Raw genomic sequence first — 27,961 nt, forward strand, 5'->3', positions numbered from 1 at the left:
ATACCGATTTCAGCACTACTCCTTTCGTCGGGGAGGAGTACAGAAACTGGTTTAAAGAGCCCTTTATATCGATATAAAGGGCCTCATCGTGTGGTCGGATGCAGGGTTAAATTGGTTTAACGCTGCAAAATTCGGTATAAACATGTAGTGTAGACCAGGCCTCAGTTTCATGGCATCTCAACTCTCTTGTGAGCCAAGGATAAATCCTTTAAGGTGGTCAGCATAGCTCATCTGACTAACCTGGAGGGTCAGAAGTCTCTTGGAAATACAATGTGATTCGTAACTACACTATGTCACCCCCACTGATAATTAAACGGAGCCCCTACAGTAGCTGTAAGAGGGTTATCTGCCAAGTTATTCTGGGAACAGACAAAACTAGAGCTGGTCTCAAGGCACAAAATTCAGATCCAGCTCCCAGCAGCCCTATATGAGCTTGCAGCCTCTGTCTGTAGAAAGCCCCTCCCAGGTGGGGAAGGTAGGCAACTGGTAACAATGAGGCAACAAAACCCAGTAACCCTTTCCCATCACTGAGGACTCAAACCTGTTAGCTGGGCGAGTGGTTTCAGATTAACATTGTCAGCCTGTCACTGGGCTGTTTCACATGCCTTCCTCAGCAGTTCTTAGTAGACGCTCCCTCGGCATCCCACGGGATTTGTATCTCTATGAATGATATGGGGTGGAATTGTGCTCACCCACACAGAGCTTAAGTATATGTGAAATGTACAGGCGACCTACAGGAGTTTGAGGCCCTCTAGCCCTTTAAGTAGTGAACAGAGAAGATGCACAGCTGGGCTGTGACTGCAATGTACACCACCTTCACTGGGATGGGAACCAGTTGATCAGCACAGTTCACTGCCAGTGCCCTTTCCCATCCCCAGCCTGTCCCCTGTCCCAGAGCCCCTCCCTGCTGCCATAGAAAGATGTTGTGGCAGTGCTCCATGGTACACAAGGGGCACAGGTTCCCCTCCTTTGGGGCCTCCTGCCAGGGTTTGTTTGTCACACAAGCAGTGCAGGAAGCTGAGTTATTCTTAGTCCGTGCAATGGCTTTGGCAAACGCAACCCTGGTTTACTGTAAAAATCCTGCCCCGCCACATGCCCCTCACCAAAAATCTCCAGTCCCAATGCTGTGCTCTAGTTCCAGAATCATGAATTACAGAGATGGTTCCAAAAAGTCTGTCACAGCAGAACGTGAGGGGCTCCACCTCCAGCCAAACAGCAGCCATGGAACACACACGAGGCATTGTCTTTTAGCAATCAGTGATTCTATTCCGTGCAAGTCACAAGAGGAAATGAGAAAAAAGGATCTCTCAGAAAAGCTGAGATATTTAAACCTGTTTAAATCCTAGGAACCAATGTTATCTCCCTTTTAAAGTCCTGGTGCCAGTGGTCTCATGGGGTGACTTTAATGGGAGCAGAACCCCTGCGCCTGATGTAGGGAGGGGCTGAACAGCCTCTGTTCCCATTGACTGGTGTGAATTGAGAGGAGGAATTCCTCATCCACTGCAGCACCTATATCCCACACAAGCATCATAAGCCCCACAACCAGTGTATCAGGGGAGTGGAAGCAGTTCATTTTCGGGGGAGTCTGGAGTGCTGAGAGCTACAGAGATTCTGTGCTGCCATAGACCGTGGAGCAGCCCCCTGGCAGCTCCGGGTTGCTCTAATTTAGCTCTAAGGTACAGGACGTCCTGGCTGCTTTAAAATTTATCAGCAAGACAAGATGGAGAAGGTAATATCTTTTTATGGGACTTTCTTCAGATCTGGGAAACTAACTCAGAGTGTCACAGCTAAGCACAAGAGGGAACACCTTGTTTAGCACAGTCAGTTAATACATATTGCAAGGGGCCATTCCAGGTGAAGTGGCCTGTTAATACTCCAGTCATAGGAAGGGAAGGGGGGAAGGGCAGCTGAAGGGGGTTGTTTAGTGGATTGTAAATTGTAATAAGCCATAAATCCAGTGTCTCTACTATTCAATCCATAATTTTAAGTGTCTAGCAAAGTTATGAATATAAGCTCCCAGGCTCATCATTTGAACGTGCTGTGCAGGTTTCCTATGAGGATGAGGACTGGCAGGTCACACACAGAGTGATCACTTTGTGAACAGTTTTCACCCACAGATGATAGGGTGTTTTTGTCTTTTATCATTTTTCTGTACGAGTTCATCTGAGTGCATAGCGAGTATCTCATTTCAGCCACTTAGTTGCTATTGGGGCATTTAGTGCACTGGATGAGGTACACCACATCTTGTGATAGGCCTGTATAGGACCCAGGCAGGGCTGGCTCCAGGCCCCAGCGTGCCAAGCACGTGCTTGGGGTGGCATGCCGCGGGGGGTGCTCTGCCGGTTGCCAGGAGGGCAGCAGGCGGCTCCGGTGGACCTCCCGCAGACATGCCTGCGGCAGGTCCACCAGAGCCACGGGACCAGCTGACCGTCTGCAGAAACGCCTGCGGGAGGTCCACCGGTGCCGCAGGACCGGCAAGTGGCAGAGCGCCCCCCGCGGTGTGCCGCCGTGCTTGGGGCAGCGAAATGGCTAGAGCCGGCCCTGGACCCAGGGATCTTGAAAGGTGCATTGTCGGGAGTGTTGATCATTGTAGAAGCAGAGATATGTTTGCAGGTTTTGCATCTGTTGCTGTGGCAGGGTCTGGTGCTGCTTTGAGTAGGTGTGTCCTGGTGTGTGGGAAGCTTGTTTCTGATGATGAGCTTTGAGAAGCTGAGGGGGTTGTTTGAAGATCAGAAGAGAGGTTCAGGAAAGATTTCTTTCAGGATGGGGTCCTCATCAAGTATGGGTTGTAATTTTTTGATGATACCCTCTATGCATTCCATTGTGGGGTGGTAGGTGACAACTAGGGGTGTATGGTTGGAGGCGGGGGGTTATATCTCTATTGAAGTATGTTTTCTCAGGTTATTTGTGTGGCCCATTCCATGATGTGATCTTCTTCTCTGGTGGAGTGTCCTTTGGTGCTTCCATTGGCCCCTACGCAGTCCAGAAATAACAGAAAAGCAGGGCAGTTAAAGCCACCCTTGTCCCCTATCCTCCTGGAAGCACAGCACAGATGGGTTTAAATATGTCACAGGATTATGTCTAGAAAGTTCATAGGATTGAGATCTTTATCAGATCAGGGCAGATTCACCTCCAAACTCTGCAGTCCAATATGCGGCGAATAAGTTTAAGTGTGCATTTTTCTTCATTTAAGTTTTATTTGAATATTTTATGGCTCCATTGTAAAATAAGAAGAGAAATTTACAACGAAGATATATTATTTAAAATAAATATATTTCCCATACAGCTATATATTACGTAACACGTTGTATATACATACACAGACAGGACTTACTTACATTACACTGTGTTCCAATACATATCGGTTCCCAATTTACATGTATTTATTTAGTAAGCATAAAACCCTTCTCTGAATGTGACTATCAGATAGAGTAGAAGCAACTAATTATCAAAATTTATTTGGAAGAAATCTTTCCAGTGCTGTGGAATGTATTTTTAAACCAACTACAATCCAAGGGGTTTTGTATGTTTTTATTTATTTTCTCTGTAATGCTTGTTGATTTAAATATCAATAAACATGGGCTCACTATAACCCTGTCTCCAAGAAATTGTAGGTATAATGTATTCCCCGCCCCTGGAAATAAATCCATAAATCATAGCACAGAAGGATGACTACTGTGACTGGCTTGACATACCCAGCAAAATTCAGAGCCCAGCCCTGTATATTTTGACAAATGTCCATATTTCTTTGTGTGGCAAGAAGTTTGAGGCTGGATGAGCTGGGTGCAACATGCAGACTGTGTTGTCTTCCAACCTGTGAAAGTGGCAGAGAATTTTTTTTAATTGCTTTACTGAGTGGCTTATAAGCCAATTAAATATTTAGCTGGACTAAAAATTGCACATTTCTCTAATACCTGGACCATCTTAAACTTTAGAAACTCTGTTTTCAAACAGAGGAGTCAGCTGTCTTGGAAGAGTAGCCAGATTATTGACTTTTGTTAGAACGCTCTTCCTAATCTTTTAATAGCTGAAATTGACTTTTATGATTTTGAAGTTCTCACAATTCATTCAAAGCAATGAAGAGTCTATTGGGGATTACATCATTTGGTCAATGGGAATCGAAGACGTGCTCAGCATTGTACAAGACAAAAATTATATTAATACTCCCCCTCCCCCATTTCCTGTCCCTGTGAGGCTCACAAAGTAAAGGCACCATTCTGCAAAACCTTACAACCCAAAGAGGTGCTTACTACTCACCCCAGTAGTAGGTATTTGCATGATTGGGTCCTATAACACAGACATAGATCAGGACCAATTACCTCCACCAAAGCTCCCCTCGCATCTACCCTTGACAATTAGCGATATGGGAAGGACAGGGTGGTTGTGAGCCCCTGAAACCTGTTTGCAATCCCCAAAGAAAGATAAGGCTTTTTTTTTTCCTTCATCCAATTGTTTAATGTTGGGCTGCAGAAGGTATTTGGTCTTTACAGGCCTCAGCGAAGAACAGGTCTTTAGGAGGAGGTTAAAAAGGGAAAGGAAGGGCCAGCTGCCCTTGTATTGGCCATAGAGGAAGGCGTGAAGATGTGCCTGGAGAAATAAACTCAGAAGGCTGTGAGTGGAGCTGTGCGAAGAATGGATTTTCTGGTTCGTTGGCCATTCTGGAAAATTAAAAACACCAAACCGCTTGGGTTGAACTGAAACTGTTCAAAATTTTTGACAAAACAAAAAAAGTTGGGAAAAAATATAGTGTCAGGTCAAACAAAATGTTTGTTTCACTGCTGACCATGTCTGACTATTTTACACATTTTCAAAACAGTCATTTTGAGCTGAAAAATCAAAATGTTTCACCTTTTTTGAAAAGAAACATTTTGATTTTCTCTGAGTCCTTTTTAAGGGATTTTGTTTGGTTTTCTCACCAATTTGACCAAACCGACACAAATTCAAGAAATGTTTTTGAGTCCCTGAAGAGATGGGGCACATTGGATGACTGACATGGAAAGGACAAGGGCCATGTTAACAGATCAGATCCAAGGCATAGGCCAGGGCAGAGCTGCACAGGGAAAGGTGAATTAAGAGTTCAAGCTGAAATGGCAAACAAGGGAGAGCAACTTTTTGGTATGGTGTTGTGCCACCTGTAGACTAGTTAATGAACAACCCCTGTAACTCAGCTGATGTTTGTTGGTCCTTGAAAGGTCACTTAAAGCAGATTACATGGTAATTCTAAAGTTGTTTGACTTGTTTTTTAAAACCCACATATTTGCCTACTGTGTCTCACCTTACTTGGAACAGGTCTATTGGGACTACTTGTAGAGTGAGGTACCATTCACCAGGAGTAAGGCAGCAGAATCTGGCCTTTAAAATCTAGTTTATTGAAAAAATGAGCTTTCAGACTCAGCAAAGAGCACAGATGAGGGTTCATAGTTTTGTGGTGTGACACCTTTTAAAATTTCATTTGGATTTAGGGTACTTTCCCCCAAACATCTCACAGGGCAGCTTGATTACAAGTTTTTCATATGCACAAAAATCAACCAACTTGCTTCTCTTGTTCCATTGATAATTAATCATGAGTACGCTGAACTGTCAACAAAACAGGGGTGAAAGGCCATGTTTGAGGAAGCTGTCACTGATGCAGAATGGCTGCCTATAAGAGTTGAAGAGTGTCTGATATAGCAGTTCTTTTCTGCATGGCTAATTTGTTTACACTTGTCAGAGAGCACCAGAATGGCAGTGACCTATATTAACACAATAGCAAATGAGGCGTTGAACCAAATCCAGCTCTGAGATTATGACCAGCCTATACATGGGCAAAAAGAAGGGCTATTATTTTCCCATACTGTGCTTCTTGTCTATTCACATCTGAAAGCAGTTCACACCAACCCAGAGGATTAGCGGAAACAGCTATTTTAATTGTCCACTGCACATGAGATTTCCACAGCAAAAATTCCCACGTTAAAGAAATTAGAGCTTTACAGCAGGGGAAATTTTCAGTAAACTGAGTTATATGAATGGAAAGCCAAACTTAGCTCTGAAGCCAGTTATAAAAATGAAGATACTAATTGCACTATGTCCACAATCCATTGCAATGGGCTACTAGGGACTGAGAGAAGTTCTGTGCTATTAGTATGGCTTTCCATTCAAGCAACTGAATGGGACACAAAAGCTACGTGCCACATCCTGCTTCCTCTCTGTGGGCGCACAAGGCCCCAACTGCTGTAGAAATGCCAGCTGAGCAGGATGCTAGTTGGTAACCATGTGCCAGAAGGGTTCCGCAGCTCTCTGCATGCCGCAGAACATGCTACATAGTGGCTCTCTGTGCAGGACTGTGGAAAGGAGCATTGTGAGATAAGTGGGGAAATGGCAGGGGCTTACTGACCCAATCGCCTACCAAAGCAAGATGTGGCTCTGTCCGGTGCTTCTCTCCCTAGCAGCCATAGCCCAGCTAAGCAAGAATCTAGCTGCAGGTTTCAGGGAGGATTCTACCCCACTAACCATGTGCATTCCCCCTTTCAGTCGGACTTTGTGCAGGGAACCACAGTTTGGGTTTATGTGATCTTCTTGTCATGAACACTCTGGCACATGTTCTCGCATGGCCTACGGGTTGTTTTCAGCAGACAAATACTGTTTGCTATTCCTCGTAACTTTCAAGTAGCTGTGATCTAAGATGTTGCCTGATGATGATGATGGAGCCTTTGTGATCCAGGCTTCTGACTTTCCAGTATTAGACTTGAGTGAAAGAAAGGAAATGTTTGTGAAACTGAAATAAAACAGTGTGTGTGTGTGTGCGCGCGTGTGTGCGTGCACGCACTCTCAGTACAGAGCGAGGAGATAAACCTACATGGGGAGAGGGTTCTAAGCAGCAGCCAAAGATTTAACAAGATCCTATGGCGTGAAGCTGAAGCTAGACAAATTCAGACTAGAAATAAGACGTAAATTATTCCAAGTGAGGGTAACCAACCATTGGACTGAGTAGGCATTGGCCATCACTTGAAGTCTTTAAATCAAGACTGGATATCTTTTTAGAAGATATGGACCAGTTCTTCCAGAAGTTATGCAGGAATCATGGTGAAACTATCTGGCCAGTGTTAAGGAGGAAGTCAGACTAGATGACCGTAAAGGTTCCTAATGCCCTTACAATCTATGAATCTATGAACTCTGTTGAAATGCATTGGACTAGGGGAGATTTATGGAGGGACCAAATGGAAAAACATTAAGTATTTGTTTAAAAAGAATAGGGATTGTCACTCCTAAGCAGGGCTGGTTGGACTGTCCGACCAGGCCCTGTGCTCTGCGATTCACTCTGCTGTCTCCAAACAGGAAAAGAAAATTAGACAAGGAGCCAAGAGTTCTGGGTTCTATTCCCAGCTCTTCCACTGACCTGCTGTAACTTGGCCAAGCCACTTAAGCACTCTGTACTGCAGCTGCACTATCTGCAAAATGATATTTAAAGACACTCAGAGATCTACAGGTGGAAAATGCTATTCAAGAGTTAGTAATGCAGATTTGTATTAGAAATCTAAAAAAGTGGCATTACAGTCACAGCAATTATTACATTATCTAGCTATAAATCTATTTACACACACCTATATGCACATGTACTCACACACACTCACCTTTACTAACAGCAGAAGCAGCAGCCGCAGATGCCATATTTTCCAGTCTTTATTTCTATCGCTTCGAAAAAGGAATTGTGTCCTCTTTCAATTCCCACACAATTATCATAAACCACCTCCAACACAGCATTTCTGTCTGTCCCATTGAGAGATCCCTTGATGTCCAAGATTATATTCAGATGTTCTTTCCTTTCCAAAAGTACCAGGAATCAGATCAGTAAAACAGAGGAGACAAATATGTCTGCTTGATAAGACCCAGTTACACAGGGCCAAGACCAGAGTCTTAGAAACTGTTAAACTCCAACTGCTGATAAACTGGTTTCTAACACCAGTGGCCACCCAGCATGTTATACCTGTATTTAAAATTATGATCTCACCTAGCCAAAGCTGCTCCTGACCCAATTCTCTGCTAAGAGCAGAGCAGGACTGTTTGATTGTTTGGCAGGTTGGTTTTTATGGTGACTCCACATTTTATTTTTAAGAGCATTGTTTTTACCCTTTCTGCAAAGAGATGGTGACCTCTTGGTCACCTGGAAGATGTTTTTTTCCCCTTGTGTGGTAGTTGCTTGGCTGAATGGGACTGTCACTTATCACCCAAGTCAGAACCCAAGTCAGATGTGATGTGAGCAGGTGTGATGCCATTGAAGTCAATGACATTGAACCAGCTCTAACTTTGGCACTGAGACTACAATCAGAATGGGTATTTTTCCAAGTATTGTCTGTGCATATAAGTTAACTTGGAAAAAGACAGTTACTAGAACAGAACATGAGAAAAACAATGGAACGAATTGAAGGAAAAAAAAACAGAACAGTTTGACAAACTGAGATTAGCTACCATTGCATTTTAGGAACTAAAAGTCCATTTTAGTTCCTACTGTCAGTTTCCTGTGTGAAATGTAAGTGTTGAATGCGTGCTAGATAATGTAGAATTAATGACACACAAGAACTACGTTAACAGAATGTTACGGTTGCCAAGTTAAACATTCAAAAGTTAAGAAGTGCCTGAATTAAGGTTGTTCGTGCAATGCTAATTTGCACCTCCCATGCATGTGCATAATGATGTAGTTTTTAATTACATGATCATATACAACTTCTTTCCCCTGGACCCATGCCTCCTTCAGTGCACAGAATGGGAAATTTCAACCCAAATGGTCAACGTTTGATAGTTATAAGCAACTGAAAACAGGATCTAATAATGGAGGTGTTAGGGAGCCTTAATTATAGATGTTGGTACCAGCTTTGACTATAATAATCCCAAAGCACAGCCAAGAAGGTGCACAGGTAGTATATTGGAAAACAAATATTGTTACAGGATTTATGGCTGTAAATAATCAGCTAAGCAGCCTGAATAACTATAATCCATGCAGTACCTTACCTTATATCTGGAAACTTGTGGAGAAGAAGCACAAGCTGTATTTTCATTGCTTCGATGTCAGAAAGAAGAATAAAATCTAGGATACCTTTAATAGGGTCATCCAATGAAGCAGCTCTGGGGCCCTAGGGATATAAGAACATATGCATTCAACTGAAGTGGTAGAGGAAGCAGAGTGCAATGTGAAGATCTGGCTTCAGGATCAGACTTGGGTTACCTACCTGTGGACAGGAAATAGCTATGAGCATTGCAAGGATTGTGTGGTATTTCTCACCCCCAATGAAGGAATAAAATGGAATCTACTTTAGCATTAACCCCTACTGGCCAATACATGCAACTGCATTATGGCTGGCTTTAAACAAGCCCACCAAAAGAGTGAGGCTATTTGATTGGGAAAATGTATCAGGTAGCCAAGAATTACAATATTTTTAATTATAATACATTACTAGGCCCTCACCCATCTCTCTACATGTGCTTTACAAACCTTCATGTTAATCCTAATCCCACTGCGATAAGTCAAAGAGATACAGCAATCCCTTTACCCACCCCTGAAATTCAGTAACTTCTGTAGTGGAACACAGAAGCATCCAATAACCTGTCACAGCAGGAAGTGAGAAGGATAGCGTATCCCACTGAAACTATACTACAGCAGACCTTTGAGTAGAGTGTAGGTTCTATAGGACTATGCATTGCCCAGCTGGCAAGAGCTGCATGGTAAAGCAGCATGGACAACATCACGTGTTCTACTGAGGCAACTGCCCCATGAAGTGCAACAGGCCTAGCAGGTGTAATTAAAACCCCCCAATTTTGAGTCTCTCGCTGTTTCCTGTTGCAAGGGAAAGAGTAGAAAGCTTGGGGTCCCCCTACATTCCAAAGCTACAAACTAACAATATTTTGCACCATTGATAGCAGATTTGAACTGCCAACATGATGTCTTGAAGCATGACTTATGTTTATGTATGGAGAGCTGGGTATCAGTTTGTTAAGTGCTCCTGTTCCATTCAGAAATGTGCCGCTCATTGTCCAGGTTCTTGTACTCGGTGGTGGAAAGAGTAAACATAACACTGCAAAGCCAAATCAAAGACTTACGAAGCATTCTTCAAAGAGGGTTTGAATTGCCTGGTGATCCACTTCAATTTTGTTGGCAATTTTCCTCCGCTTTGCAGAAGATGATTTCCCTGAAGGAGTTCGGAGAGCCTGAACATACTCAGTAACAATGATGTGATGGACAGTCTGGATGAGGGTCTGTTCCAGACAAAGAAACAAAGATTAGCCTCTTTGTGCTGAATGTGGCTATGAGTAGAGGCCAGATTCTGGCTAGAAAGACACTGGCCACTTTGATTTCACTCAGAAACAGGCCCCAATCTTCCCCTTCTGAACCTTTTAAAGAGTCTAGCAGTGCTAATCTAACACATGGATGTACTAAGGTTGGCACAATCTACTTAGAGACTATGGGTAATGAAGGCCATGTAAGTACTTAAAGGGAGTGAGAGAGATCTAGTCCTCAGTAAAAGACAGTTCATTGGACAAAACTACATTTTACTGCCAATTTAAATCAGATCAGTTTTAGGCTGCAGTCAAAGCACACAGGAAATCTCTATCCCTGCTTTCAAACAAACTTGGCAACACAGAGTCAGCTCTAAAGAGCAAACAGAATAGCTCCAAAATTCTATGTTGCAATGTGTTTTCTAGCTTTGAACTGAAATTAGTGGTGCTGAAAGGTGCCGTGTTTACAGATGTGGAATTGGAAGTCTTTTTTTCAACCACAGGACACACATAGCATAGGCAGCAGCAATGCAAACTTCCCCCATAATGAAAGAGAGGCTAGCCTAGTGTTTAAGGAACTAGCTTTCTACATAGGAGACCCAAATTCAAATCCCTGCTGTGCCACAGACTTTCTGTGAGACCTTAGGGAAGTTATTTAGTTTCTCTTGGACTTCATTCTCCACCAGTAAAATAAGGATAATAGAAAGTCTCTACTTCATAGGGATGTTCTGAGGATAAATGCATTAAAGATTATGAGGGTTCAGATTCTACAGTAATGGGGGCCTTATAAGTGCTTAGCTAGACAGATTGCTACAGCCATGACCGGGAGGGGCACCTTTTAAGGTAGTTCAACCTCCTCTCCCCCCCATTTCCATGCCCATTCATTTCCTGGCTTCTCTGATAAGATCACAACAAGAGTTGTGATCTTAATACTGGTTTTTGTGATGTTGACACTTGTCTGTTAGGAACTGGACTGAGACCATCAGGTCTTCTTCTAAAACATTTGGGGCTAATGGGAGTTTGGGTTAACTTTGAAATACTTAGCAATCCCAACATCCAATGGTGTGGTTTGTGGTGGTTTTTCTTAGTAATATCTTGCTTATTTCTTACCTCATAGGTCTCTGTATTTTTCATCTCAAACTTTGAAAAACTTGACCGTAAACAGTCTAGAAATTTGTCAAAATCACTATTATCTTTTCTGAAGTGATCCTTCAATGCCACCTGAGGAATAGGAAATAATTGAGGTCAATGCTGGGCCATTTAGAAACATCACAGAGGCATCATTTCTGTTTGCCCCATCCACTTTTAGAGGTGGAGTCATTCAAGTGCTGCAGCATCTTCTTTTCATTTCTTTGTTTCAACTAATAAGCAAAACAATGAAAGCAGGACACAATTAAAACCCAAAATGGACTAAATTAACATGTTGAGCCCCAACACTGGAAGACCTCAGGCTGTGGAAGAGACAAGGTGGGTGAGATAATATCTTTTATTGAACCAACTTCTGTTGGTGAGAGCGACAAGCTTTTGAGCTTACACAGAGCTCTTCTTCAGGTGTGGGAAACGTACTCAGAGTCTCACAGCTATATACAAGATGGAACAGATTGTTTAGCATAAATAGTTAACACATATTTCAAAGGACCATTTAAGGTGAAGTGGCCCATTAACACCCCTCCAATCATAGGGAGGAATGGGTGAGGAGGAAGTGGGGGGGTTGTAAATGGGTTATAGATTTTTTGTAATAAGCCAAAAATCCTGGTCTCTACTCAGTCCATGCTTTTTAATGTCTAGCAAAGTTATGAATTTAAGCTCCCAGACTCATCTTTTAAAGTGTTGTGCAGGTTTCCTTTGAGGATGAGGACTGATAGGCCAAATATAGCATAATCGCTTTGTGAAAAGTGTTCACCGACAGATGATAGGGTATTTTTGTCTTTTATCATTTTCCTAGGTGAATACATGCAAGACTGTAGTAACTGTCTGCTTTCACCCACATGGTTGCTACTGGGGCATTTAGTGCACTGGATAAAGGACACCACCTGCTGCGATAGGCATGTGTAGGATACATGGATCCTGAAAGGTGTGTTGTAGGGTGTGTTGATCATTAGAGCAGTGGACATATGTCTGCAGGTTTTGTATCTCTTGTTCTGACAGGGTCTGGTTCTGCTTTAAGTTGGTGTGTCCTGATCTGTGGGGAGCTGAAGAATACCTCTGAGTAAGCGCCAAAGCTTGTTTCTCTCATCAACAGAAGTTGGTCCAATAAAAGATATTACCTCACTCACTTTGTCTCTCTAATATCCTGGGACCAACACGGCTACAACAACATTGCATGCAATAATGGAAGATACATAATTTTGCCATCTGAAATGGAAACTCCACAACAAAGAAAAAGGAAGCAAAACTTACCATAACATATATTTCCCAAGCAAATACAAGAAACAAAACATTATCCCCATAGGTCTCATCATCTAACACACTCTGACCACTACATACAACTCCAAATATGCTGAACAGCTCAGCAGATGGACTTCAGAAAAACTGAGGAACCACTTACTGCACCTCACATGCTTCAGGAGGAACCACCTCAACCAAGAAATCATCACATACTCACACACTAAAAGAAAAAAAAATAAGGAAAGTTACCTGGAAATCATGCAAGAAATTCAAAACCACTATCAATAAAACCTGATGACAACCATCTAACACAGAAACAAAAAGTGGAACCAACTACAACTACTCCACAACATCACCATCTCCAGGAAAAACCTAAGCACTAGAACCCATATGGAAACTACATGACATCCAAACAACTATTTATCAAGACTACCCCTAAATGGAGCTGAATTATCTGTACTCTCCCAGGGACTAAACTTCTGCCCCACCACAGAATCTAATTGTGACTTTGCACTCAATATGATTTTATGAAAGTATGCTGATGAGTGTGAATATAATGTAACTAAAATATGCTTCATGCAAAAGGTATCCTGTAAGGTATCATTACAAAGCTTATAATCCCCCACAAGTGCAACCCAGGGGCCTTCTAAATGCATCTCAAGATACACAAACAAGGGAACCTAGGCAGACCTAGCCTAGGCACTGAAGAAATATCAGGACTCATAGGGCATGTCTACACTTACTCCAGAGCAATCGCTCCAGCAGGGGTCGATTTATCATGTATAGTGAAGATGCGATAACTCGACCACCGAGTGCTCTCCAATCAACTCCGGTACTCCACTGGGGTGAAGACACCACGGTAAGTAGATCTAAGTATGTCAACTTCAGCTACATTATTCATGGAGCTGAAGTTCCGTAACTTAGATTGATTCCTCTCCTGCCCCAGTATAGACCAGGCCATAGAAACCACCCTCAAACCACTCACCTTACAAAGGGCCAGCTTTCTCCATGACACAGCCGACTTCCTCCACAAACCCCGCAACATTAACAAGCTCCCTCAGAACACCATTCTTGCCACCATAGATTTCACCTCCCTGTACACCAACATCCCTCACAATGATTGCATAGCTGCCTGACTCAAATATTTACAAGGCAATGGACAACCCTCAGATATCCACCCCAACACACATCACCAAATTCATCCATTACACCCATTCTCACTGTAGAAGGGCTCGGCCGAGGCTTGTCCCTCCATGGGGCTGTGGGGCCTCGCAATAGTTCAATAGAAGCCCAGGCCCTGGGTCAGTGTGGGGCAACAAACACACAAACAGGAGCTCAGGCCCTTAGGCAGGGGCTGAGCCAATAGTTCAGTATAAGTCCAGGCCCTGGTTCAGGGTGGGGCAGCAAACACACAGCCAGGAGCTCAGGACCTTAGGCAGGGGCTGAGCCAATAGTTCAGTATAAACCCAGGACCTAGATCAGGGTGGAGCAACAAAAACACAGTCAGGAGCTCAGGCTTCTGAGTGTCTGGTGCGAGGGAGAGACTGCCACCCATGAGTAGGGTGGCAGTGGGGGCACAGGCCCACCCACTCCACTGCATCCCAGCCAGGGGCCCTAGCAGCGGCAGGAGACTTGCTGCTGTGTCACTGGGGATCCTGATCGCAATACACTGACCTGGGTTTGGCTGGCCTGCAGCCAGACCAGGGTCGACTGCCCCTGGGCTACTTCCAGAGTCCCCCTTGTAGAGTACCTGGGTTAGGGCGGTGTCCTTGGAGGTTTCCATTGGTTCCTCCAGGTAGGGGGAAAGGGGTAGGCCGGGCTGCTCCTCGGGGTAGCTGGCCAGGGGTAGGCTGGGCTGGCCTGGCCAGTCCTCGTGTTGGCCGCAGCCTGCCGGCATGTCCCAACCCAAAGCTAGGCCACAGGCATCTGGCATCTCCGGCAGCTGGCCTCCAAGTGAGCTCTGCAGCTGCTCTTTTCTACTTCCTGTTCTGCGCTCTGCCCTCTGGGGGGCAGGCTCAGGACACGCTGGCTCAGCCCACGTTGGTGCTAGGGGAGGCTCGTCCCACCACGGGGCTGTGGGGGATCTCCCCACCTTGCTACACTCACCCATAACAATTTTACGTTAAACAACAAAGACTTTGTCCAAACCATGGGAACATCCATGGGTACTAGGATGGCTCCCCAATATGCCAACCACTTCATAGCCAACCCTGAAGAAGAATTTCTGTACAAATGCACCATGAAACCAATGATACACCTGAGATATATCAATGATATTTTCATCCTCTGGAAAGACGACCTACGTGACTCGTAGATTTCCACCACAACTTCAGCTACCACCACCTGTCCGTTAAACTATCTCTGGAACACTCCCACACCAGCATCAACTTCCTACACACCACAATCAGCTTCAACAATGGAACCCTACTAACAACTATATACAAGGAACCCTTAGAATACTACACGGACCTTCATAGATCCAGTCATCCTCCCAAACACACCAAGAAATCTGTAATCTACAGCAAGACACTCAGGCCATGTCTACACTTACAAGCTTACAAGTGTACAGCTGTACCAATACTGCTGTGCTGCTGTAAGATCAATGGTGTAGCCATATTATGCCAATGGGAGAGATCTCTCCCATCGGCATAATAAAAGCAGCTCAACAAGCTGCTGTAGCGCTGTGCACATAGCACTGACATACCACTGTGAACATGAGCACTTATGCCGGCAAAACTTATGTCACTCAGAGGACACATTCCTGAGTGACAGAAGTTTTGCCGACATAAGTGCTAGTGTAGATATAGCTTCAGATACCACAGAATATACTCAGAGAAAAGAGTCTAGGATATACATCTTAACATACACCGAAAACCACCTTCACCAAACAAGGACACTGCACCAGACATGCAGATCGCATCATGGAATGGACCACCCAAATATCCCAAGAGAACCTGCTCCAATACAGAAATAAAACTCCTTCTAACCACATATCCCTAGTTATTATCCACCACCCCACACTGGAACCCATATGGGGTATAAACAAATAACTACAACGCATACTCAATGGAGGACCCTGTCCTGAAAGAAATCTTTCCTGAACCCCTTCTTCTGGCCTTCAAACAGCAGTGTGCCCTCGTTGCCAAGAAGGCTAACGGCATATTGGGCTGTATTAGTAGGAACATTACCAGCAGATCGAGGAAAGTGATTATTCCTCTGTCTTTGACACTGGTGAGGCCACATCTAGAGTATTGCATCCAGTTTTGGGCCCTCCACTACAGAAAGGATGTGGATGAAAGTCCAGTGGAGGGCACCAAAAATGATTAGGTGGCTGGGGCACATGATTTACGAGGAGAGGCTGAGGGAACTGGGCTTATTTAGTCTGCAGAAGAGAAGAGTGAGGGGGGATTTGATAGCAGCCTTCAACTACCTGAAGGAAGGGGGGTTCTAAAGTGGATGGAGTTAGGCTGTTCTCAGCGGTGGCAGATGACAGAACAAGAAGCAATGGTATCAAGTTGCAGTGAGGGAGGTCTATGATGGATATTAGGATATTTTACTAGGCAGGTGGTCAAGCACTGGAATGAGTTACCTAGGGAGGTGGTGGAATTTCCATCCTTAGAGATTTTTAAGGCACAGCTTGACAAAGCCCTGGCTGGGATGATTTAGTTGGTGTGGTACTGCTTTGAGCAGGGGGTGGGACTAGATGACCTCCTGAGGTCTCTTCCAACCCTAATTTTCTATGATTCTATGACCTCTGAGTCCTCATCCTCAAAGGAAACCTGCACAACACTTTCAAAAGACAAGTCTGGGATCTTAAATTCATAAGACACTAGACACTAAAAATCATGGATTGAATAGAAACACTGCATTTATCGCTTACTAGACCAATCTGTAAACCACTAATAATACCCCCTTCCCCCAGCTGCTTCCTTTCCTCTCTCTGAGTGGAGGGGTGTTAACGGGCCACCTTCACCTTCAATGGTCCTTTGAAATATATGTTAACAATTAAACTAAACAATCTGTTCCATCTTGTATTTAGCTGTGACATTCACTCTGGGGGCTCATCTACATGTACAGCACTGCAGCTGTAGCACTTTAGTGAAGATGCTATTGCTCTGATGGGACAGCTTCTCCTGTCAGCGCAGTTAATCCACCTCCATGAGAAGCAGTAGCTAGGTTAACTGGAAAAGCTCTCCCGTCAGCATGGTGCTGTCTATACAGGGGTTAGGTTGGCATAACTATGTCGCTTTGGGGTATGAATTTTTCACACACCTGCGCAACGTAGTTATACTGATGTAAGTGCAGGGGTGATAAAACAATTTGTATAGTGGGGGTGCTGAGAGCCATTGAACCAAACTGTAAACCCTGTCTATGAGGGAAACCACTTCAAGCCAGGGGATGCTGCAGCATCCAACCCCCACCCCCGCGCACCCTTAGTTCCAGAGCCTATGTGTAAGTTTGTAGTGTTGACCTGGCCTGAAAAAGATTTTCAGTCCAGAAAAAGAGCTCTGTATGAGCTTGACATTTTGTCTCTCACTAGCAGAAGCTGGTCCAAGAAAAGAGATTACCTCACCCACATTGTCTCTCTGATATCCTGGGACCAGCATGGCTATAACAACACTTCATAAGACTGTGGAGGGCAGACAGCCTCTTAGTGGAGCGATAGCTATATCAGTGAGGCTATGCAGAATGTGCCCACACAGATTAGGATCACAGGAACTGCCAAACTGGATCAACCTTGTGGTTCATCTAGTCCAGCATCCTATTTCTAACAATAGCACCAGATGCTTCAGAGGAAGGTACAAGAACCCTGCAGCAGGCATATGTGAAATAGTCTGCCCTCCATATTAAGTGTCATCCTGATCTCTAACTGTCAGAGACTGACTTAAGGCGTGAAGCATGAGGTTTAAAATCCCTTCCCAAACTTTGTTTCCGTCAGCTATTATAACTCTGGAAATTCTTGATCTCCAGATAAGTATCCAGGTGCTTTTTGAATCTTGCTAAATTCTTGGCTTTAATGACTTACTGTGGCAACTAGTTCCACAGTCTAATTGTGCACCATGTAGAAAAATATTTCTTTTATCAGCTTTGAATTTGCCACCTTTCAGTGTCACCAAATGTCCCCTCATTCTTGAGTTATGAGATATGGAGAACAGAAGCTCTTGATCTACCTTCTCTGTACCGCGCGCACACACACACACACACACACACACACACACACACGGGCTTGGACAGCCATCTGATATGTTTGCAGTGGTCTTCATCTTTGTGAAGAAGTGAACAATACACCAAAGATAAATGGCATCACATTATTTAACTTTGTTCATTGAGAAATTCATAGCCATTAGAAATTAATATTTTTCACTTCAACTCTTGGGATCTGAATACAGTGGGCAGTCGTTGGTGCACCTTTAGTAATAGCAGAAAAGATTATGGCTCCAAAAGCGGAGTATTAGAATCCTGAATGATTAAATAGACAGAAACACCAAGGTATAGATCTAAAATATATCAATTCATCAGTCCTGCAGACAAAGTCATACATCATCCCCAGAATCAAAATAGGAGGATCTGCCTGACAGCATGAAAACATCATTAAATGTTAACACTGGTCTCAGATACCTTGACTTTAGAAGTAATTGCCTGCAGAAGAAGTTCTCTGCTCTGTTCTTCTGTACTGTCTATAAATTCCTTCACTTTAGCATCAGTGTCAGCACTAGCACTGTAGATGTATGTTAGCTTATGCCAAGCAGCTCTGTCAAACAAAAAAAATAAAAACAAAAAAAAAAGTCACATAGGGCCATATTTTCAGTCCATTGTCTCTTTTAAGGCCTGATCCAACTCCCATCTGAGTCAAAGTGTTTTTTTCAAATGAGTAAAGGTTGTTACATGCTTAACTGCATCACTGGATGAGGGCCTAAGTGGACAATCACTTGTGTGTATATTACACAAACAAATGCCACTTGTACATGCAAATCAAACATAAATAGGTTTTGCAAATGCAAATTCTGTCATTTTCCCGAAAGAGAGGACACAAAAAATAGCACACAAACAGGATTTGCACATGGAAGACAGCTTGCAGATAAATGGAGACTGGGTCAGGAATCCTTGGTATGTTTGGCACATAACAAATGCAAATTGAATAGCACTGTACACTAAAAAGGCCAACACTTACAAGCAAAAAATGCAGACATCTATAATCAGAGCATTCTTCAAATCTACATAATCATGCAAGTCCTAGGTTAATGTGTTCACAAATCAGAAATCATGATTTTTATTTTCTGGAAAAGGTTACTGTGTAATTTTTATTTTCACATTTTAAAAGAACAATATAAATATTTTCTACTCAATGGAGCCAACATAAATCTTCAGTTTAGGATTCACAGTGTTAGCAACACATCATGGGACTCTTGCCTTTGCTGTGAGCAACATATTACAGTGCATATATTATAAAAGAAAAAATGACTTGTTCATGACTGACTCCAAAATTAAAGTAAACACTATGGCTATTTTTGGGGGTTAGGGTTTTTTGTCTGACTCCAGCAGACCCCAGGTAATCTTACATAGAAAACCCACCGGTGAGTCTGTTTTCACCACTGTCACAAGCACTACTGAATTGAGCATTTTGGTGTTTAGAACCTCTTCTCTCCTTTTATGCTTTGCTGCTTCCTGTTCCTTTTAAGAAAAAGAGGTAAGATGTAGGGTTCGTACAAGGCTTGATCCAGCAAAGCACTTAAGCTCTTGCTTAACTTTAAGCACTCAGGTAGTCTCATTGACTTCAGTGGGAGCTGGATGAGGCCCATAAAGCAGAAAATCCGCTTCACTTCACCTGTGAGGCTGGTCTGTTTTCTCACCTGAAAATGCAGCAGGTCTCAAGTATTTGCAGATTGCTGTAGGGCTCAGAAAAGGTGTCAAGTTGGAGAAGGCTTCTTACTTCATGTTTATAGCTAGGTAAAACAAAGTAACAAAGACATGTTTAAATAGCAAGATCTGCCAACATTACAGAATTGGAGAGCCTGGCAGCAAGCGGACTAAATATTACACTATTACTTTGATTCTTAGCGTGCACAGTTTTACTCTTCTAGATGCTTTCTAGAGTAGGAAAAAGATCCCGTCCCTGCCCTAAGTAGCTCGGAGGGATAGGGAAGTGTTAAAGTAATAAGACTGGGAAGTTATTCAGCTAAGGCATGTGTCATTGTAATGGTCTGGGGGGTTTGTGTGTTAATTTTTTAAAATACTTGCTCCTTGTAAGCGACAAAGCAAAAGGGACTTGCCCGAAATCTGGTGCGCTTCTAGAAGACTCAATGTGCATGAGTAACCAGTGAAATCTGGTGAGAGCTTGAGTCCCTAAAGGCCTCAGATTTATAGCATTGCCAGGCAACTCACTCTTGAACCTAATTCCTTCCCTCTGTTAATTTAAAGGGACAGTGAACTTAAAAAGAAAAAAAAATCACACTCCTTTCAGAAAATATATTGCCTACAAGTAGTAATACAGGACTCTCTGCTGGATGGGATACAGTGAGACCCATAGTGGAAAAAGAAAAGAAGGAAGGAGCCAGAAAAAATAAGTCCCCATCCCTGTTATAGAGAATGGCAAGTGGGAATACAGAGACAGAGCACCCTTCCTCCTCCAAGAAACAAGAGGAGGGACCAGAGCTCTGTCCTCTCAGCAGCTAGAAATGAGAAGAGAAATACGGGAGATTGTTGTCAGGGAAAAATTAACCCACCAACTACATACCCAGCAAAATAGACATAGGACAATAAATACTTAGCTATTTGGTTATCATTTATTCAGTATTCAGACAAAGCACTTTAGCCAGCAAAAGAAAAAAGAAAAAAAAGCACACCTAAGAACATAAAAATGGCCATACTGGATCAGATGAAAGGTCCATCTAGGCCAGTATCTTGTATTCCAACAGTGGCCTATGCCAGGTGCTTCAAAGGGAATGAACAGAACAGGTAATCACCAAGTGATCCATCCTCTGTCATCCATTCCCAGCTTCTGGCAAGAGAACCTACAGACACTTGTCCAATTTTCTGAAATATTAACATTTGTTATAAATGTCTTGTTTGATAAATGTGCAATCAGAAGTGTCTCTCAGCTTAATAAAACCACCAGAAACAACACACACTGTGCAGTGTGGTAAAAGCCTGTTAAATAGAGAGACCTGGTTATTATATTAATGTAGAATGTTTCTCTAAACAAAATCTCACTGTTGTACTGATTATTGTGTTGTCTCTGATACTTACATGGTAAGGATTTGTAGACCTATAGAAAGATACATACATGAGGGTGCAGTACTTTATTCAAGTGGGTAAGGGTTAGGTAGTGTCCTCTGCTTTTAGTAACTAAGAGTGGGAAAAGAGTCTTCTCTCCAAACAGTTAGGAAATCTTACTGGTAATTTAGTGAGAGTCGTATTCTGGGCCTGATCTCAAACCCATTAAAATCAATGAGTCTTTCCATTGACTTCAATGGTCACTGGACAAGGCCCTCAGACCCCAGAATGTGCTTGGCACTGGTACATTACTGTTACACACAGAACACACCTGGTCTGGTACAGTAACTCTTCACTTAAAGTTCTCCTGGTTAATGTTGTTTCATTGTTACGTTGCTGATCAATTAGGGAACATGCTCGTTTAAAGTTGCGCAGCGCTCCCTTCTAACGTTGTTTGACAGCCCTCTGCTTTGTCCATAGCTTGCAGGAAGAGCAGCCCATTGCAGCTAGCTGGTCAGGGCTTATAACCAGGGTAGACTGGCAGCCCCCCTATCAGCTCCCCTAAGTTCCCTGTGCTGCAGACGCCCAGCAGGCTAGCAATTGCAGGCTATCAAATGGCAGTTCAGCTGTCCCGCTTACCACTACCATGCGCTGCTCCTGTCCTCTGCCTTGGAGCTGCTCCCAGAGACTCCTCCTTGCTGTGCAGGAGGGGAAGGGGGGGGCTAATGTCAGGGTGTCCCCTTCCCCGCTGCTCCTGCACCTGCACCCCGCTTACCCCTTCTCCATATAGAGCAGAGGGGACATCGATGGAGAGAGACAGAGAGCTTGGGACAGCAGCTGCTGTCTCAACTTCCTGATTCACTTAAAAAGACAATGAACTTAAGAGTGGGTCAGCTTACTTGAAAGGGCAGTGTGCCTCTCTCTCTCTCTCCCACACACAAGGTGTGTCTCTGTCTGCTATGCTGTCTCCCCTCCCTTGAGTTTGTGCTCCCTTGCGTGAGATGCTACATTAACAACAATGTGTTAACCCTTCAGGGCTCAGCTCAGTGCTAGTTTATCATTTAGCAGTAAGGCATTCCCTGGGAAATATCCCTACCTCTTCCACCCTCTAACTTCACCACCTCCAAGCTCCACAATCAGCATAGCTGTGAACAGTATGAAACTGTTTGTTTAAAATGTATACTGTGTGTATATCTATATAATATACAGTTTTTTGTCAGGTAAAAAAAATTTCCCTGGAACCTAACCCCCCCATTTACATTCATTCTTATGGGGAAATTGGATTCACTTAACATCGTTTCACTTAAAGTCGCATTTTTCAGGAACATAACTACAACGTTAAGTGAGGAAGTTACTGTACTAACAGGGTGTGAAATGTCCTTTTCTATTGTTTCCCAGAATAAATGTTGACTCAAGTACTTAAGAAAACCAAATAAGTCCAGAGGAATAAAATCTCCAAGAAAGGTGATGAAACTTGAATCTGGCAGCTTGATGAGAACTTGCTGTAAAATGGGAAAATAAATAGGGAATTGGGAAATAAAAATAGGTTCAGACAAACAAAAAATCAACAATAAATCTGCTACCATTTCTTCTTTCTTTTACTGACAATGGGTCAATGTAGAAAAAGATGGGCCTCTTACCGATGCAGAAAATGCAGAAGTTCTTCCAAACATACAGCTTCCACCTTGTCTTTTATGGTATCACTGATATGCTGGGCTGCCTGTGCCCTCCCAGTTAATACCTGTCGATTTAAGTAATGATAGAACATTCTGAAATTATTCAAATACCATTCGATGCACATGATTTCTCATGCCTCCTTCACCTTTGAAAGTCCCTCCATCTTCTTAGGGAATGATTTAGTTCCTCATTTTAAAAATCCTCATGTGAATAAAAATACTCCCTATGGTCTAGATTTGGATACCCAGACTCACAGTGAATAGTATCAAGTATCAGAGGGGTAGCCGTGTTAGTCTGGATCTGCCAAAGTAGCAAAGAATCCTGTGGCACCTTATAGACTAACAGACGTTTTGGAGCATGAGCTTTCGTGGGTGAATATCCACGAAAGCTCATGCTCCAAAACGTCTGTTAGTCTATAAGGTGCCACAGGATTCTTTAGTGAATAGTATCTTACTCCACAAATGCTTCTGCTGAAGTCGGTAGGACTTCCTGTGCAGTAAGGTGCCACTCAGTGCGAATAAGAGTGGAAGAATCTGGCCTCACGTTTGGGCGTTACTAGTAATACTCAGCTGCAGGGCCCAATTCATACAGTATTTGCCATCTTCATTTCTGAGGGGTTTGCCAACAACTTTAGCAGGACCTTGTATTTGAATAGCTACCTCTATATAGAGAAATGCCATCTTTGATCATAAAAAGATGCCTATATAAAAACATGCACAGACAGTATTCCTGGGGGGAGATGCTTATTCTACCTAACAGCAGCAAGGAATAGGTGGGCTCCGTTTCATGGCATAAGATAATAAATAAAGTCCTGGCAATTTGCTCATGCTAATTCCCCCTGACGCCACCTTACACTTTCAAATGGTAAGCCAAGCGGAGCACTTAGTTTCTTCCTGCCAGAAGGATGAAAATCAGTCTCTGTTTAGATTGATTTGAACAGGTGTTAACACTACCAGCTACTCTTTTGAAATGGAGCCTTGTGGTAGGAAAGGACCAGATGGAAAAAGGAGACAGACAGAATAATATATTCTGTGTTCAGGCCATGATCTGCATAGTGTCAGAGAGACTAATGGTGACACACAGAAAGAGTGGGATTTTCCATGCACTAGCCACAATAAATGTATCAGTTCAGCAAAAAAGGAGGAAGAAAACACACTCCCCTAATCTGAGCACGAGACATGTATTGTGAAAATATTGATGATCGGTTTCATCTTTAGGCATAAAGAAAACAAAATTGCAGAAGTACTATTTTCATGATCTTACACAATGTGTATTACATAATAATATTATGCATCATCATATCTATATACCTAAGTGCTCCAGTGAAGGATCAGGTCCCTGTTGTGCTAGGCATGGTACAAAACACAGAACAAAAAGAAAGTAAATAATATTTTTATGATCTAACATTCATACAGTACTTTGCATTACAAAAAAACATCCCAAAGCCCTCTCCAAACAGCACCAATTACATATACCACTGAAATGCAGCCAGATCTAGCAGTTGTTAATCAGGGTACAGCAATCGCATGCATCAGTTTAGGACAGAGAGTGAAGAATGCTGTATTGAGTTGACATGTACAGAATGGTAGCTGGGTAATCACATTGCACCTGAGTCAGGAACTTGACCGGGACATCAAGTTGAACAACAGTGTCTCTTGGGGAAAGTGGTACACAGCATTCAAAAGGCAGCCTTAGACCTGCTCTGTAGTTAAATTTTGCTGGCATTGTTACTTCAGTTGGGAGTATGGGGGGAAAATATCACACTTGTAGCTGACATAGCTATGCTGGCAAAAGCCTTAGTGCAGATGCAGTCATACTGGCAAAAAAAAAAAAGTGCTTTTGCCAGTATGGGTTATTTCGTTTGGGGAACTGGTATAAAACATACTAGCAAAATAACTCTTTGGCTAGTATAAGCTCTGTCTCCATTAGGAGGCTTTGCCAGTATAGATATTATAGATCAGGGGTCGGCAACCTTTCAGAAGTAGTGTGCTGAGTCTTTATTTATTCACTCTAATTTAAGGTTTTGCATGCCAGTAATACATTTTAACGTTTTTAGAAGGTCTCTTTCTATAAGTCTATAATATATAACTAAACTATTGTTGTCTGTAAAGTGCAAGGTTTTTAAATATTTAAGAAACTTCACTTAAAATTCAATTAAAATGCAGAGCCCTCCGGACTGGTGGCCAGGACCTGAGCAGTGAGAGTGCCGCTGAAAATCAGCTCGCATGCCGAAGGCGGCATGCGTGCCATAGGTTGCCTATCCCTGTTATAGACAGTATAGATAGATATAGATAGCTAATCCAATATGCCTATGTGCCATGTTAAAGACAACATTTTCCACCTTGCCTTAACCAGGCCTGTGCAGTCATTTGTGGCCACACTGACTTGGATGGCTAAATACCCGATGGAGCCACAAAGCAGGTACTTAAACATCTGATCAAATTTCAGACATAATTTGTGCCTGAAGAGAAATTGAGGCCACCATCTGAAGATTTGTGTCTAAATATTTATTTCATGTAGAGATGGGCCTGAATTGGAACCTCAAGTCTGAATCTACAATCAGATTTGGGAGACAAAGTTGATTTGAATCTGAATTGGGTCTGAACCTTCCTATAAGCAGGTGGCTTTCTTACTGGCCCAGGGAAGAACCAGGATCATGCCATGCCTAGGAGCCTCGGCCAATCTGGGGGCCCCAGAAAAATCTGCCCCCACCAGGGCCCCAGGGCTGGAGGAGGTCTCTCTCCCAGCTGCAGAGCTTTTCCAATCTCAGGGCCCCAGTGTGTATGAAAGGAGCAAGCAAGCAGAGGACAAGGCCTCAGGGGAAGAGGCTGAGTGGGGAAGGAACATGGGCAGGGCTGTGGGGGAAGGGGCAGAATGGGATGGGGCCATGGATGGGGGTGTGGGTGAAAAGGGCGGAACAGGGGACAGGCTCCTAGCTCGGGGCTCCAACAAGGGCCAAGAGCTCTGCCATGGTCCCAACTGGGGTTGAGAGCTCGACTCCAGCCAGGGCTGAGCTCTAAGCCAACTCCCCCTCCCCGTGACCCGACCAAGTTCTCAGCTGCCCCCCACCCGGGGCCACAGGGGGGCTGAGAGCAGCGAGCAGGGGATGGCCTTGCCCAGAAGAGGTGGGGCCTTGGCCAGAAGAGGCAGCGCAAAGGGCTAGCCTCCCTAAGGGGAAGTTTCACAGGGCACACTTTCACAGACACAAACTCAGGAAGTTAACAAAACAAAGTGATTTCCCTGACCAAAGCAGGCTGCAATCCCCAGAGGTTTTCCCCCTGCCTCTCCTTAAATCCCCTGCACAGCCATGCGCCAGGCAGGCAGCCCTTAATTCTTTCTTGGATGTTTCACTCTGTCTCACTGCCCCTCTGGGACTGCTTCTGGATGCAGCCCCTGCTGGTGGAAATCCCGTGAAAACCCTTGAGAGATTTCATAGATTTATAGAGTTTAAGGCCAGAAGGGACCGTTAGGTGATCTAATCTGACTGTCTGTAGATTCCAGGCCAGTACATTTCACCCAGTTACCCATGCACTGAGCCCAATAACTTGTAATTTTAGTCCCATCAAATCCAAACTCCAGTGCTGTTATACTCAGTTAGATCTGCCTGCAGGCCAATATGAGTATTCTATGACAAGAGGCAGGCCATTTGTGCAGAAGACTGACAAAATAAAAGAAAAAAAATTTCAGCTCCCAGTAAATAGACTTTGATTGGAACATAAGTGTTAGTGTTTCTATCTTTTAACAAAGTTTATAAATCAACATTATTACCTGCAGTGCTTAATTTGTAATGAAAGAGATGCTGGAGCTCAGCCCAGCACAAATTAAGCACTAGCTGGGAAGCCGAATAGCGTCAGCTGCTGACTGGGCACCCAGCTCTGAAGGCAGAGCCACCAACAGCAGTAGTGGAGAATTAAGGGTGGCATAGTATGGTGTATATTGCCACCCTTACTTCTGTGCTGCTGCTGACAGCAGTGCTGCCTTTAGAGCTGGGCACCCGGCCAGCAGTCACCACTCTCCAGCTGCTCAGACAGAGCTTAATTGGCAGGCCACAGAGGAAACCCTGGCAGGCCAAATTTCAAAGGATCCTCAACTTGGCCTCTGTATGTGCCTATACAAATTTCCTTTATTAGCTATTTTTGCAGACTATCACTTGTACATTCCAAGGTAGGTTTGACATGATTTTTTCTTGACAAGTCCATGTTGACTATTACTTAGCAACTTATTGTCTTTTGGGTGTTTGCAAATTGATTTCTTGATTATTTGCTCCATTATCTTTCCAGGTACTGAAGTTAAGATGACTGGACTGTAATTCTCCAGGTTTTCCTAATTTCCCTTTCTTATATATGGGCACTACCTTTGCTCTTTTCCAGTCCTCTGGAATCTCTCCCATCTTTCATGGGTTTTCAAAGATAATCACTAATGGCTCCGTATCTCCTCAGTCAGCTCCTTAAATATTCTAGGATGCATTTCATCAGGCCCTGCCGACTTGAAGACATCTAACTTGTCTAAGTAATTTTGAACTTGTTCTTTCCCTGTTTTAGCCTCAGATCCTACCTCATTTTCACTGGCATTCACTACGGTAGACCTCTAACCTTTTTGGTAAAAATGGAAATAAAAAAGGCATTTAGCACTTTGGACATTTCCATGTTTTCTGTTATTATCTCTCCCCCTCTGCCCTGCATTGCGTAATGGGCCTATCCTGTCCTTGGTCATGTTAGGAAAATCTGGACCAGTGCCTCTACACCACCACTGTAAACATATTAAAGTTTCATGCGAACATGCATGCAGCACTTCAAGCATGAGCCTGCCCACAATGAAGTTAATGGCGAAACTCCCACCTTCTTTCGTGGGAGCAGGATCAGGCTATTGCTGAGGATATAGAGAAATATGGGAAAGTTCATTATTTTTCTTTTATACAAAAGAGGAAAAACTCTGCTCTCAGTGACACAGCTACAGCTGAAGTCTATAGGATTGCAGGTGTGCAACACAACAGACTTGAGCCTAGATCTGTAAAATTAGAGCATATTAGCAAATGCTGAAGATCTTGCGTGTAATGACGTGCATGCTACAAAGAACATCAGCTGTAGTTTACCTGAATGATTGTAGTGTCTGAACAGGATTTTTCCCCCACGGTAATTGCTTGTCTGAGTGCTTCTCTCACTTCCTTCTGAATATAACAAAGTTAAAATACAAACATTTACAATACGACCCAATTTGTTATCTGTTAGGCTTCCCTATCTCACCCCGCACCTGTGCATCTGAAGATCTTCTACCTTTGTGTTATGCTTATAGTCCAGCCCTGTTTAACCCAAGTGGACATCATGCAGCTGCCCTATGGGAAGCTGGCCAAGGACTTTTGGATACACCATAAACACAAAATCTGAAAACAAACCTGATACTGTAGAGAAAAGTTTCATTGCTTAAATGAGAACAG

At 43.5% G+C, this 27,961-nt stretch overlaps 1 protein-coding gene across 1 annotated transcript in view; it reads right to left on the reverse strand.

Moving 5' to 3' along the window:
- Positions 1 to 7,614: 7,614 nt before the first annotated feature.
- LOC116819667 (exocyst complex component 3-like) overlaps positions 7,615 to 27,961 on the reverse strand; it is a 35,265-nt gene continuing 14,918 nt past the window's right edge. Inside the window, exons 4-11 of the mRNA XM_032771604.2 lie at positions 27,620 to 27,694; positions 22,491 to 22,591; positions 19,488 to 19,580; positions 18,256 to 18,388; positions 11,359 to 11,469; positions 10,072 to 10,227; positions 8,986 to 9,107; positions 7,615 to 7,799 (exon numbers count right to left, since the gene is read on the reverse strand). Coding sequence (XP_032627495.1) covers positions 7,616 to 7,799; positions 8,986 to 9,107; positions 10,072 to 10,227; positions 11,359 to 11,469; positions 18,256 to 18,388; positions 19,488 to 19,580; positions 22,491 to 22,591; positions 27,620 to 27,694 — 975 coding nt within the window. The 3' untranslated portion in view covers position 7,615. The remainder of the gene's footprint in view (positions 7,800 to 8,985; positions 9,108 to 10,071; positions 10,228 to 11,358; positions 11,470 to 18,255; positions 18,389 to 19,487; positions 19,581 to 22,490; positions 22,592 to 27,619; positions 27,695 to 27,961) is intronic.

Source organism: Chelonoidis abingdonii, chromosome 4 (genome assembly GCF_003597395.2).
Source record: "Chelonoidis abingdonii isolate Lonesome George chromosome 4, CheloAbing_2.0, whole genome shotgun sequence".
NCBI lineage: Eukaryota > Metazoa > Chordata > Testudines > Testudinidae > Chelonoidis > Chelonoidis abingdonii.